The sequence below is a fragment of the Nanorana parkeri genome, unplaced genomic scaffold (assembly GCF_000935625.1).
Source record: "Nanorana parkeri isolate BGI_ZX_2015 unplaced genomic scaffold, ASM93562v1 scaffold87, whole genome shotgun sequence".
Classification (NCBI taxonomy): Eukaryota; Metazoa; Chordata; class Amphibia; order Anura; family Dicroglossidae; genus Nanorana; species Nanorana parkeri.
In genome coordinates this window covers 518,631-533,652 of record NW_017306355.1, presented here as the reverse complement: position 1 = coordinate 533,652, position 15,022 = coordinate 518,631, and the positions used below count along the sequence as shown (strand labels likewise).

The 15,022-nt window shown below is 40.5% G+C and overlaps 1 protein-coding gene across 1 annotated transcript in view; it reads left to right on the top strand.

The window, feature by feature from the left end:
* The first annotated feature begins 704 nt into the window (after window positions 1-704).
* HK3 (hexokinase 3) overlaps window positions 705-15,022 on the top strand; it is an 86,575-nt gene continuing 72,257 nt past the window's right edge. The window contains exons 1-2 of the mRNA XM_018552405.1: window positions 705-782; window positions 2,829-2,897. Coding sequence (XP_018407907.1) covers window positions 2,841-2,897 — 57 coding nt within the window. The 5' untranslated portion in view covers window positions 705-782; window positions 2,829-2,840. The remainder of the gene's footprint in view (window positions 783-2,828; window positions 2,898-15,022) is intronic.

Here is a 15,022-nt window from a genome sequence, read left to right as displayed (position 1 = left end):
CTTTGACTGGACAATGAAAGAGCAGATGATGAGGTCATCTCTCTTTTTCTTGTTTTCCAGCACATGTGCATGCAACAGATCCTAAAGCCCCTTTCACATGGGCACCTTCAGTTCCGAGCAGCAGGGGATCCGGGCATAGATACCCTGCTGATCAGAGCAGTTTGGAACGTATGTGACATCCATCCAGTATTTTCCTCCCTCTTGTAAAGAAGGAAAAACTAAACTTACCGGAACCATTTTAGGTCTATGGAGAGTCAGATGTGTCCATTTACATCAGATTACCCCTGTTCAATAGCCTGCTATACACTGAGCTTTGGGTCACCGGAGGAGGTTGGTATATGTCCTCCTGTTACCCTAAAGAGAACTATGGGATGAAAAGGTTACCCCATAGTTCTCTTTTAATTCAGCTGCAATAAAAATGCATTCAATAATTTTTTTCATAAATGTATTACATATTGTTATATCTGTCTGGAGCTCAGCTTCAGCTGATGGAAGTACAGTTTGATGAGAATATCCACAAGAGTTACAGATATTGTGTCTCTGCAGCTTTGGGTTAGATGATGGTACAGCCTCCGTCAAGTTGTTTGTCTACATGCTGGCTGAATAATTGGACTTGTTCCCTAGATTAGGTGCCAGGAACAGGAGAGGCACTATACGATGATGTGGGAGGAGAAGCAAATTATAATGTAGAAGGAGGGGGACACCTTCTATGGAGGGTGTGTACTATTTATTGAACGAGTCTCATACTGGTATGTACACACCTTCCGTACACCTCCCTGTAGGTATGTATTAAACATAGTTACTGCAGCTCCATGCAGCATGATATCTTGTAAGGCAATGTGAGATAATATGTTTAAGTTTCTGTTTTGGTAAAGCAAGAGGATTTCTGTAAGAAATGTTAAGAGTACAGAAGCTCTTCTATAGATGACAGCCAGGCAGTCTGCTGTGGTGAACTTGTTACATGACTTTTCCACTGCTGAACAATTACAGGGATAAATAATTCAGTTATTGGGAAAAAGGGAGATCGAGGAATAAACTAGTATTTACACTATGCAAAGGTGTTTGAGATGAGAATTGTTTTATTGTTTTTGCTAAATGACCTTGTACTGCTGCGATCTTCACACAATACTAAAGTATCATACACACACACACACACACACACACACACACACACACACACACACATACACTGAGTGGCCAGATTATTATGACCACCTGACGTTTGTAGGCAAATTAGCTATAATTAGCTATAATTTCGCGCTGAACTTGCTAGAGGGCCAGACCATTATAAATAGGGAAGCAGGTTGTTTACCACAACAGTAGAAGTGATTTTTTTTCTGAAGATATGGGTAAACAACGCGATTTAACAGCCTTTGAACGTGGGATGATTGTTGGCGCTCTGAGCCATTGAGAGAGTACCAGCAAAACAGCAGAATTCGTTAAATGTTCAAGAGCAGCTGTTGTTAAAGTGTTTAACCACTTCAAGACCAGGTGTTTTGACCCCCTTCCTGGCCAGGCCATTTTTCAGTGTTCAGCGCTGCAGTACTTTGACTGAAGTTTATTCCGTCATGCAACGCTGTACTGAAATTAATTTTATACCATTTTTTGGGGACAGATAGAGCTTTATTTTGGTGGTATTTAATCACCACTGGGGTTTTTATTTTTTACTATAATTAGGAAAAATTAAAGAAAATTTTGAAAAAAAAAAGTTTTTTTTACATTATGTTAGGAAACATTTATTATTACCCAGTTTTTTGGTAAAATATAAAAGTCAGGGTCACGTCGGATAAATAGACACCAAACATGTCAACCTTTAAAATTGCGCGCACCCGCGAAATCGCAGAAAACTACCATACCCAAAATTGGCCATAGGCGACACTTTAAAAGCTTTTACCGCTCATCAGTTTAGTGTTATCAGTGATTGATGGCCCTAGACTTATTGCTCTCACTGCGACGTTCGCGGCGATATGTAACATGTGCGGCGTAATGGGCGCAATCGTCGTTTTTGCACGTATGCGCCCCGACGCATGTTTGCATGCATGTATGTATGGGTGGGGACTTAAAATTATTATTTTTTTTAAATTCTTTTTTATGTGTTACTTTACATTATATACAGGTAGTCAGGAAACATACAGCGATAAAAACACAACAGAAGTTCAATCCACTAAATTTTTTATCTTTGTTGCCAGTATCCCCTTGGGAGAGATTATGCTCTTCCCTGGGGTATCTTTTGTGACCACATGTGAGGAACAGGAACCAGGTGTATTTATCCAACTATAAATCTGGCTATAAATTAACTTTTCAAATACGTAGTTTCTTGCTGACAGGAAAAGTTTGACCTTCAAAATTAGACAATCATGTAATCTGGCAATGTGCTCATAGGGACCTTTGTGATCAAATTAGTCTCCAAACAATCACACCTCTTCATTGTAACCCATTTGTTTGCATCCATAGTGGTCACACATTTGGTGATCTGGTTTTAGGTCTGTATTAGATCATCATTGCTGTCCAGCATGTATTAAGCATATCACTCGATGACACTCGTTACCTTTCTCAATAACGGTTTGTTAATTCCTGGTATAGGGTGCGTATTTATACTCAGGTTATTTAGTAATTTATCACTTCCTCTTGTGAGGTTTTGTCAGTATACACTAATCTGGTGACTTCTGAGAATATCTCTGCTTGGGAATTGCATATGATGAGTTGTCACTAATTCAGTGCTCCGTTGACACTTCTTCTTTTTTTCTAATTTGTCTGATATTGCACTCAGTTTCCTGTTTTTCTCTGCTATTATTGTCCTGCTTAGAGTCTGCTGTTCTTTCTATCAGAAACATCAAGCAATGGAAAACCCAGGAGCAGGATCAGTGGAGAACATGCATCTGCCTGCCAATGAAGAGGTGAGAACAGGAGACTACCAACCTAAAGCACAAAAGCATCTTTAAAAATATGTATATATAGATATATATCTATATCTATATATTTGTTTTTTCTGTCTTTCCCCATTCCATCTGCCTTTTTTTACATGATGTCCCTGCATAAGACACCAACAGACAACACACAATTGTCACCTGATCCTGTCAAAATGATTAAGATTGCTAGATGAGTGTGTCTGCGTGCCTAGTACTCTTGGCAAAAACAGGTACCAGTTGGGTTGGGTTATTTAGCCAGTAGCATTTTGTCCTGTCCCTAAGACACAACACCAGGAATGTTGCAGTATACAAAGACTTATTTTATAATGCAGTGAAAAGTATGCTAGGTCACAGCTATTTTTTTTTGCTTTAGGAATATGCAAATAAAAAAAATGTAAAAACTGTTTTAAAGGTTACATGGTAATTAATAATTTAAAATAATGATATTAAATAATTTAGTATGTAGATCTGCTCTTGCTTACTGTGCCATATTTTCTTGATTGTATTTCATCTACTAAGTACTAGGTTTAGTGGCTAGGTGTATGCCAGTGCAGACAAAGCCCATGATGCATAACTGTCAAAATAAAATCAAGAACTAGAGGGCAGTTGGGCAAATCACCCAAAAGTACCTGTGTCTGTGAAGCTCCTGTACACATGTAGGTCAAGTTGGCTGAACATTCTTGTTTAGCCTAGAAAGCTTGAGGGAACGCACCCTGACACTTTTCAGAGCCAGTTTATTAGAGGAAAAATAATAGTGATGGATCTGTTTGTTGTTCTCTTAAGAGTTAAGGATGACAACGTCAGTGGGTACCTTATAGACAGTGGTGGAACTACTGCCGTAGCAGCCCATGCAGCTGCTATGGGGTCCCGGGCAGAGGGGGTCCGGTCAGCTGCAGGAAGGAAAGCTCTTCAGGGGTCACCAAGTACCGGCCCATGAGCTCATTTCAGCCCACGAACCGGTACCATCTGGCCCACAGCTACATGGTCTGCATCTCTGTCAGATGCAGACCGCATAGCTGCTTCTTTCGGCCAGAGCTCTGAACTCTGGCCGAAGAGAAGGATTAGTAAGGTCTCCACCAGACCTTACTAATCAACCACTGGATCACCATTGATCATGCAGGTGATGGTTTTTTTTAGTTTATCTATGGGGGGAGGGGGAAAGGAGGGGGGTGCATTATTCTGTGTGTGTTTTATTTTATCTACGGGGGGAAGGGGAAACAAGGGGTGGTGTATTATTCTTTGTTTGTGTGTGTGTATTAATTTATCTGTGGGGGACGTTGGTGCTGGAGTATTATTCTGTGCGTGTGTGTATATGTACAGTATTTCTCTATGTGTGTGTTTGGGGATGGGTGGGATGTATTTCTCTATGTGTGTGTATGTATGTGTTTATTGGGCCCCATTCACATCTGTAAGTTTAGCTGTGATGAGGGATTCCTGCGTCAGGAACTTGCGTTTTCCTGCAGCAGGAATCCCTAATTTGCCGTTTACAAGTGGCAGCTGTCACCCATTCAAGTTAATGATCAGGTGACAGCCGCTGCATGTAAACACCTGCATACCGCATGTGATGGTAGAAAAAGCATTTTTCTTTTTTTGGGGGGGAGGGAGGGGCATACAACATTTTTCTATGGGGCCCTATGATTTCTAGTTACGCCCCTGCTTATTGACATGAGATTTTTGCTTAGTCTAGGTAACAAGGTAACAATGGGTAGCTTAAAGGACAACTGTACCCCCTCTGCTGAGTGCAGCCCACCTGGTCTGATACTCACCTTCGCGATCAATATTGTTCTGGTTCTTTCCTGGTGGTTGATGTCTCACACTGACATGGTGTTGTCCGACTGGATCCTGGTCAGATAACCGACAGTTGGGAATTCCAGCATTGCAGACAACCAAATTTCTCAGGGCTCCAGAATATTGATCAGGAAACAGGATCCCTATGGCATGCAAGTCCGTGGCACAACAAGCAGTCTAGGACTCCTTCCCAGCCTGTCACGTTCACGTCTGTGAGAATCTTAGAAGGTGATCGGAAGGAAGGATTTCCCCAACTCCAGAACCAGACTCCTGAGCCACCAGGCCAAGAACGTAAAGTTAGGAGTTTAAGTTAATGAAGCATAATTGTCGTTTGAGCTGTGTGTCTGGGATAAGATCCAGATACTTTAAGGGATGAGTCAGCTCCAACACCGACTTCTGAAGGTTCAGGATCCAACCTAACCTTTTCAAGGTTTGTACTGTCCCGGTTGTACAGATATCTCAGAATGGGGATACCCTAGAAGCTTAGCAAAGCTAGAAACAAAGGCCAACACCTTGGTCTGAATGGCAAGGTCACAAACTAGAAGTGCTGGGGACCCACGGCAAGCAAAGGAATCACGGAATGAAGTTTCCTGAATGAAAACCACAATTATCATTAGCATTTTGTTCATTTGAGAATTTTTTTTTTATCCTGCTTGTTTGATTTTTTTGGCATTGCAGTCGAAATCAATTGTGAATTTGGCCCCATTAACAATTAGAAAACAAAACAAACATTCAAAAAATGATTTAAAAAAAAAAGAAATTCTACTGGTGTATGGCCTAAATTCTAGAGTCACAGCATGCATTATCCTGGTAGAACATCAGCATTGTAATAAGAATACATACTATAGTTGTTTTTCATAACGCAATCAACTCTTACTTGAAAAAAACATTTTTATGTAATCAATGCTGTCTTCTGTCTGCCCATCACTTTCCCTGCCGCTTCATGTGATGCAATCTCGATTTCTCAAGACTACATATCCCATCAAGCAATGCTTCCAGCAAGCAATGATAATGTTACATTGTTCAGATGTTGAGTTGTAGTTCAAAAGGCAGGCTCCATAGAGAGTTGGAAAACAAGGAAGCGCATGTTCACAGGGCTGAGTGAAATTGTGTCAGTGCATTAAAAAAATAGAACCTATGGACATCTTCAATAAGTAAGTTTACAAACTTCTAGATAGATATGGATATTAGGAGTGGGATACAACTTATGGACATTCAGTATAGAAATACAAATATATTTTAGTTTGTTTAGCTTTTGCTCATAGATACCCTTTAAAGAAGAACTCCAGTTTCTTTTAAAATTAACCCTTGCAGTGGGGCCACCTCCGCACTGCAAGGGTTAATTGCTCATTTTTATCTGTGGTAAAAAAAGAAGATATACTCACCTGATCCTGTCCCTCCGCGTCCTCTCGCCTAATGGACCTGTATTAGGCGTGATGAGGTCACGGGTCTGGAGCTCGCCGGAGCCTGGGGAAAATGCTGTGTAGCAGAATTCTAGAGTTCCTCTTTAAGTATAAAGGCCATCTACATGTACTTTACTTATGCTAGCTGTAGTCTTTACAGTCATGTTGGAGCTGTGGGTTTGTGGTTAAATCTGCTGAGTGTCAGCGTCTCCAGACACTTTGCTGATTAGCTCTCCATCATTCTGTGTTTACAGTTATCAGCTTGGCCTATTGTAATCCAATCAGCTACCCCAGCTACTTTGTATTCTGCACTAATCACACTCATCCATTCAGTATTCTAAAATAATTACCTTGGACCTCTAATGTACATTTTAATCGGGATTGCTGTTAAGATGTCAGACCCTGAAGATGAAAATTATTTTTGCTAAATTACAGCCTTTCTCTTTTGGTGAATAGCTTACCACTTAAAAAGTCATGGGATGTCTTGTATTTTTATTATGACTATATTTATTCATATGATGAAAGGTGAGGGTATCTTCTGCCTGTATTATCCTTGTTGTTAGCTTATATGGGAGTAAACAGAAATCTATTGGTCAATATCCTAAACATTGCGGTACATTTCGTATATGTAAGTGGAGATAGGACTTATCACTGCTGCCATCTCCTGATTATCATGATGATCACTATTGCAAAGGCTGGTAATGGGGATTTCATGTATTTTTTATTTACTTTGTGTTATTTGGGTAGCATGGGAAATTAAAGTGGACAATTAAATAAATGTCTTATATGTTAGGAATAAAATACGGAAGCCACGATGTCTGACCTCTCCTTATGAAAATGCTACATGCTCAGCGGTCATGCTGATTGTCATGCTTTGAGTATCCGATCTGGAACGAGTATACAGATAAGATCTGTCTTTCCTGCTCTGCATAATTGTTGCAGGTCAGTGACTCAAACTAGAAGACAGCAAAACAGCCAGTCAACTAGCATTTTTACAAGATGTCAACAAAGGGAGCTCTTGTACTTCTCACACGACCGTTTCACTTTAGATGGATGTTTCTGTAAAAAAAAGAATTTCTTAGGCTGCCTTTTTAATTAATTGGAAATGTACAACTTAAAGGAACAATGAGGTTGAACTCCAAGGAAAAAAAGATTTACCCTTCCACCCTGCAAATGTTAACTGCTTGCTTTGCCTAATGAATGATGAATAGGGTGATATACTTAGAAAAACATTTTAGATGGGAAGGGTTACAACCACTGATGTGGATTTATCGATGTATGTTCCTTCATTGGGAAGATTTCCTCTCACTTTCTGTGCCAGTGACAGTGCAGTGTCAGCCCCCCCCCCTTCCCAGACAGTGTAATGTATGTAATGTATGTAAAGGCAGAGCTCCTATTTACTGATTATGTTACAATGAATAGCAGGGAGGGTGAGAGCTGTTTACAGCCTGATTACAATCAGACCCCAGTGTCAGACTGAATTTCCTGTTGAGAACATTTTGAATTATTAGGCTTCAGCCCTAATAAAAACTTCATTAAAAAATGAGGAAAGCCTGTAATGTGCCATAAAAATGAAATGCACATACATCATCACTGCACCTCTACATTACCACAATAAATGCTAATCACTTACGAAGGTGGAAATGGACTTTAAGGCAGTGGGGCCTAATGGATATCTGAGGCTTTACTTACTGTGCATGGCAAGAAAGGCAGATTTGGAGGAAAAACATACTAGAGGGGCTACATGACTGGGTGAGGAATAGTCTCTAAGAAAGAGTTAATGTTAGTATAGAAGCAGTAGGCCTTACCTGATTAGAGGTCGAGGGTCATATGGCCACCGCAGGGGTAGGATCTGCAGGGCTACCAGGAGTTCATTCCAAAAGGTCAACGAAGGAACTAATTTGCCCCCTAACCATTTGTCATGTTAGAGGGTTGTAGGGAGTCTGTGGAGAGGTGAGATGGTTACAAAGCAGGGGGCCCATCTGGTGGTATGGTACTTCCCAATAGGTGTCAGTTGTCTTAATGGGCGCTTGGGAAGTCAGAAATAGTCAATTCTGGAGCTATCCTCAAGCCATCAGGGTTCAACTGGGGACAAGGGTGGATTTTAGTTAAGCAGACCCCCCTTCTAGTAACCAGCAGTTGTTATGTTATTTATTGGTATGATTTTACTAGTTTATTGTTAATTTAAACTGTTAAAGGAGAATTATGGGGAGAGTGAAATACACTCCAATATTTAGAGATGACATGTGACACTGAAGCTCTTAAATTGAGAACTGAGCGATCACATATCGCTGATCACTCAGTTCCCAATCTTCTCCTTGCATAGAGCAATGGCTGTCATTCATGGCTCTCCGCAGGGATTCCCCACTCCCCTCTTTGTTTCTCCAGCGATGACTGGACGGATGGATGTGGGAGGGATGGGCACAGCTAGAGAGCCAGAGCATCTATCAATCAGGCAGCAGGGTGGATCCCAACTGCAGCGGGGCTCTGCGATGTCATCATACAGTGGGCAATAGCCTGCAATTTGCTGAGTTATGGGTCACAGGAGGACATTAGTAAATGTCCTCCTATGACCCTAAAGAGAACTATGACCAAAAAAAGGTTTGGCCATAGTTCTCTTTTAATTTTTTTGTGGTTAAAGCTGAATGGGAATTAAAAAAAAAACTACCCATGCTGTGGGGTTGTCCTCACTCTATGAGATAAATACTCACTATGGTCTAGAGCACTGGTTCTCAACCTCTGTAACCTCTGGACCCACATTTGTTCTCAGTCGTTAAATAGTGACCCAAGTCGCACTGCAATGGAGCGCACAGCAGTGTGGGCTGCTGTGCTGTGCGGGGAGCTCCATCCATATGTGCATTGCTTGTACAGCTCCAATGTGTACCTGTAGAGGTGCCAGGAACCAGAATGTGATGTCACTCCAGTCCAGGCACCTCTACAGCACATGCGAAGGAGCTATAAGCAATGTACATATGGATGGAGGTCCCTCGCGGCCATACCCCCAGCCCACCTCAAGTCAACACTTGGCGCCAGGCAGCATATTTTGAATGGTTGCTCAGTGTAAGAATGGACAGTGCTGCACTAGGGGGAGGCTGAGTAAACTCTCACCTAGAAAAGTGGAAAGCATAGCGCGACCCACTGAACAAGGGGTCGCGACCCACTTTTGGGTTACGGCCCACCAGTTGAGAACCAAGGGTCTAGAGGTAGCGTAATAAGGTCCAATGCTTACCTTGTTCTTAGCTCCAGCAGGCTCCATCCATCTGTGCACCAACTTCCCCCTGAAGTCTCTCATTTAAGAGGCTGACATCATATACAATGCATGGCCAATAGCCCTGCATTGTATGTGAGGGCCCCCCACAATCTGGAACATTTGAGAGAAGAGGAGAGCACCGGAGTCTGCAGGAGCAAGGCATAAGTATTACAGCTTATTCTTCTACCCCTAGAATTAGCAAGCATTTAACCCTTGCGGTGCTGGGGCCCCCATTGCAAGGGTCATTTTTTTAAAAAAATCCTGGAGTTCATCTTTAGATAAAAGGCTGCTGTGGCTGTTTAAATTCATGTTGCACAGTACAATTGTTTATTGGGAGATTGAACGGGGAAAAGGGGGGGGGCAACATTAACATTTCCATTAGTTATGCATGCTGAATTCACACAAAAAAATGATATAGCAATAAGTATCAAATAAAATTGTCTACATTATCTGACAAGGTGATGGGATAAGTCAACAATTATGTTTGTCTGTACAGTTTCATCAAGTTTAATGCTTTTTTTTACATCCCTGCCTGCTATGAACTTTCAGTCACGGGGCTCTATCATCTCCATACTCACTGTTACGAAATGGGTGACCTCTTGGTAACCCCTTAAATGTGAGGTTATTCATGGTCTTGCATTATTCATGTACTTTTTGAGTAATGACTACTTGCAAGGGCTGCATCTCCACCATTACGTAAGATCATTTGTTCCTTTCCAGTGAGATGCTACATAATCAATAGCTTGTGATTATGCTAAGTTGGTGGATACTGGTAACCAAAGTGGTTCATGATGGTAATTTTCTCCATAGATGTCTGCAGCAGTTGTTAGTTATTAAAACTGAACTCTAGGCACAAAAGCTTTAATTTAAATATATTCATCAATAGCAAGGCATAATATAAATCCACACTGTGTGCACCAAATTACTTTTCAAACCTAGTTATTAGCTTGTAAAGCGGCAGTGATATCATTATTGTGCTGCACATAGCCTGTGCAGAGAACAGAGCTGTGGAAGGGGCCTAGCAGGCCCCACCCACTACAGGCTGCCTGCAGAAAACTACAGGAGTGGGTGCATACAAGACCAGTCACCCTGCACAAGGAGAGAGAACAGCAGAGACTGGTCTTGATTACAGGAAGTTTCTGCATAGGTGAAGTTTCACGCTGGACTACAGCCCAGATATGGAAGAAATGCACAAAGCACACCGAGATTCAAGTAAGAATACACATGCCTCTAGCATTTAGACAATATTTTTATCCCAGAGCTCAGCTTGAAATCATTACAGGGTATTTTCTTGTACCATAAAGGGTAAAAGATCAAAATGTTACAAAAATATGTATTAAATGATTCAAACATAAATACAATACATGTTTATAATGTCAATAGCAAGGATCATTAGGTTACATTTGCCTTTTTAAGTGGCGTTAGAGTCGTGGTATATATAGAAAACTTTATGTTTCAAGTATTAATAATGGTTCAAATTACATTCGAATCCTGTTTGCCATTTCCAATGCACACACTTCAGCTTTAATAGACTCCAATACTAGTTCTTCCGCTACTGAACAGCATCTTACAGCTCATGCTGCCTTCACAGCCACCAGATATTGCCGTGAGTGGCTATCTTCCGGTGCTGTGTAGGTAAACAGCAGCTGCTGCTGGTGTGAAAAGTTGCACTGCCCGCCCACCCTTTCATGCCCTCTCCTCCATTCAGAGAACTTCTACTGCTTTTCTCCCATAATGCATTGCATTCTGTGAATGGCCGGTGTATGTCCTGTCATTCATGCCCTCCTCCTCCATTCACAGAATACATGTATTGTGGAATGATGCATAAGACGCAAAGTACGGTGTACCTGGATTCATCTAAAAGTGATATACCAAAGAATGAACTACACAATTATTTCAATTCCCAGGGTGCTTTGATATAAAAACTTTAGCTAGTTACTGTAATCAAGATCCTAGATACCCATCCCTACTTGTGCCTCGTTAGTGGCCAAGGGCATAGGAGACAGGTGAGGGTGGATTGGCTATTGAAAGCTGTTTAGAAATATAGGCATACTAGGGTGCTCCAAGAGTTCAGGCTCAAGTCAGGAGGTAAGCTAATCTGGTGTGCAGGAACCCAGAGGACATGTAACCCAAAGAAATAGAGGAGGATTGATCAAATCTGGAGCAGTTGCCCATGGCAACCAATTAGCTTGAATTTTCAAAGCTTAACCTGAGGAAGTAAATCAACCAAAGCGGATTGCTAACTTTGGGCAATGGCTCCAGATGATTCTTTCAGCTCCAGTTCTGATGAATTCCCCTCAGAGTGTTTTATTTCATGCGACTCACAGCAGGTTGGCATTGTGGGCCTTGATGCATGCAGAGTTTTCATTCACGTTCACTGAAGGTCCAGCTCACTTAATGCCCCATGGCATTGCTAATATAGCTTCAGGAAAACTGGTGCAGTGAGATCTGTTGTTTCCAACTGAAAAATGTCTCTATAGAAATATGTTTGGACCCCTTCACTCTGCCATCATGCTGCCCCACATTTGTTCTTTGTTATGTAGACTATTTGACCATGAATTCGCAAGTTGAGCTTGAGTGTCTATGTTCATCTTAGCTGAGGACATATTGACAAAAACAGCATTTTTTCTCCATGTGCACAGCTGTGTTGTACATTCTTTTTTTTCTTTTGCTGAAAATAGAGCTGATAAACAAAACAGTCTACTGAAAAAATGCGATAACTATGTTTGTTGTATAAAAGCAGTAAGAAATGCAGGCTATGTGCTGCACATTTATTACATTGGAACTAGCTTCCAAGTGGCTAAATCAGCTAGGTGCACATGAAATATAGACTTCTGCAGAACAGCACCACCTGCTGACCAATGTATCCAGGAAAAAAATGGTTCCTACAAAAAAAAAAGTGCAACAAAATATAACCTGTTTAATTATAGGAATAGGAATAATTGCATTGTGGGCTTTACCATCATTCTTATAAAGAAATAACGCGGACCAGCATACTTCTGATGCATAAATTCAGACACAGGTATGCTGTGTAACAAAAACTGGACAATATTTGCAGAATACTGCTGTGGCTTACCGAAAAAGGTTCATACCTTCAAATAACTATCCCATGTGCATGTTTCATTGGTGAGTAAAAAGACTATCATTATCAAATCTCATTTAAAACATATTGGGGGGAATTTATCAAAACTGGAGCAGACAAACTCTAGAGCAACTGTGCATGGCAACCTATCAGCTTCTCTCTTTTATTTTCAAACCTAACATAGAAGCTGATTGGTTGCTCTGGGCAACTGCTCCATATTCTCTCTACTCCAGTTTCCATAAATTCCCCCTATTGAATATAAATCTTATTATAAACACTTGCCCTTGCTGTTCTAATGCTTTTTTTTTTGGCCCCTGGTGATCACTCTGTGGCCCAGGGGCCAGGTATAGCTTTGTTATCCCAAATGTGCTGTCTTCAGACCTCAGCAACCCAAAGTCAATCTTTTACATATGCATAAGGAGTAAGCACACCAGACAGTAATTAATTCACTGTAGATTTACTTGTATTTCACAGAAAGCTTTTCAACAAATTAATTGGAATAGTCCATATACTGTATAATGTATCAGGAAAATCCTTATGTGGACATACACTTTAATTAACAGTAGTGATCTACACTTCCAGTGAGGTATTCTTAATCTGTGAATACATAGTTACATAGTTACATAGTTAGCCAGGTTGAAAAAAGACACATGTCCATCAACACATAGTACATCTATATCTCTAGATACAGAATACATACACGTGCAAAAAGATGTCGAGCAAAAAAAAGTATAAATGAGCTATATAGCAAACAGCAGAGACAAAATCAGGTACAGAATGAGGTGAAATATGGTATGATGTTTTGGGCTATCAAGTCTCCTTTATCTAGCCTATCCCATATATATCACACCAACTACACTGCTAAGAAGGAACACAAGGAAATAATCATTAGACTTTCATCTCCTACTTCAGGGGTAGCTAAATACCGGCTGGCAGATGCATGATAGGTTTTATTGTTTGATTACAGCTGGAGGGCCGGATTTTGCCTACCACAGTCCTAGTTAAATGGAATGGCTAATTTATTTCACGTTTTTATAATTGTTCTGTGTTGTCCACTCCATTTTTACTTTTTATGCATTTTCTTTCACTCTTGTACAATGAATCTTGCTGTGGGCAAAAGGGGAATTGTAAGAAACTCAAATGTGGGAGCATTGACATTGAGGATTGACATGAACATTAACTGGAGTGAATAAGTGTTGTCACTATAGGACAGGAATTGTGTTACTGGCAGAATCATCAAATGAAAATAAAAAAAAGAAAACTAATGCAGCCACTACATCCAAGAGCTAGTAAGCTGTAATATATAAAATGTTTGCTTCAGCGTTTAGATGCACTTTAAATTACAGCAATATGGTGCACTAAACACCAGTGGTGGCTTGACAATATGCAGACACAAAAATGTAAATCCTGACTAAATGTGGACTTTAAATGGGCAATCATATACAACACATGGACAACAAAAATTCAATTTTCACAAAACACAGGCAACAAATGGACAAAACAATCTGAATGTCCCAGGTATCAAGTGTCTGAGTTACCAAACGTTTGCAAAACTTGACAAGTAGAAATGAAGGTGATTTACAATAATAAATTAATGGAAACATTTCCCACTATTAATACCAGTATAGCATATTGTCAGAGATCAATGCTTCCTACATTACTTTAAAAAGAAAAGGTTTTAGTAACCCTTTAGTCTAGAGTGTGCTAGAAGCCAGATCGAAAAGAACCAGAGCTGCCATCCGCTCTGCCAGGCAATAAACAGTAACAAGTTCGTATTGCCAGGCTTGTATGCCTACGAAGTATACCATCCATTAATTAGAATGTTCTGAATCCTAAATCAATATGACATGTTTCTGCTTGTTAATTTCATCATCTGAAGATCATTTCTATTAAGATGTGCAATCGGAGCGCTGCTTTCATGGAGCTCCTTGTCGAGACTGGTATTAATTCTGACACTTTACCTTTACATCGTTCACATTCCTCACTTACAGTTCATTTGTATGATTTCATGCATCAGCAGAGGTCATTTATTCTGGATGGGCGAATCTCGGACCACAAAGTAATGAAATCACGCTAAAAATGTTTCATGTCTAAAGTAGGAACTGGCAGATATCAGTATGATGCATATTCCTTTATTAGCAAAGAACATTTGTAGTAGCAATGATGGAGGAGAGAACCAGGGGAGCTTTTGTAGATTTTTAATTGCCAACTTGAAATAAGCAAAAAAGTCATGTTGGATGGAGCAGTCTCCGCAGCCGGCAGCCATTTCCTTTCAAATCTGTCCGTGTAGGGAGTCTGTTATGATCCGATGGTGCTAAACAAAAGGTTCTACTTAAGGATCTACATAATGGCAGTGTTGGACCAGCCCAAAAGCTCAAATCGTAAGACAAATATTTGCAGTCAATTAAAATGTGTGCAAATATGCCCCATCAATCTCCCATTAAAGCACTAACATATTACACAAATATTAACATGAGATAGTCACATTCCAGCCAGTCAAAAACAAAAAATATCTAGATCATTGTTGTATGAAGTCATTAGACCCAACAATATTCTAAAGCTCCACCAGCCAGGATACAGGTGAAACAAC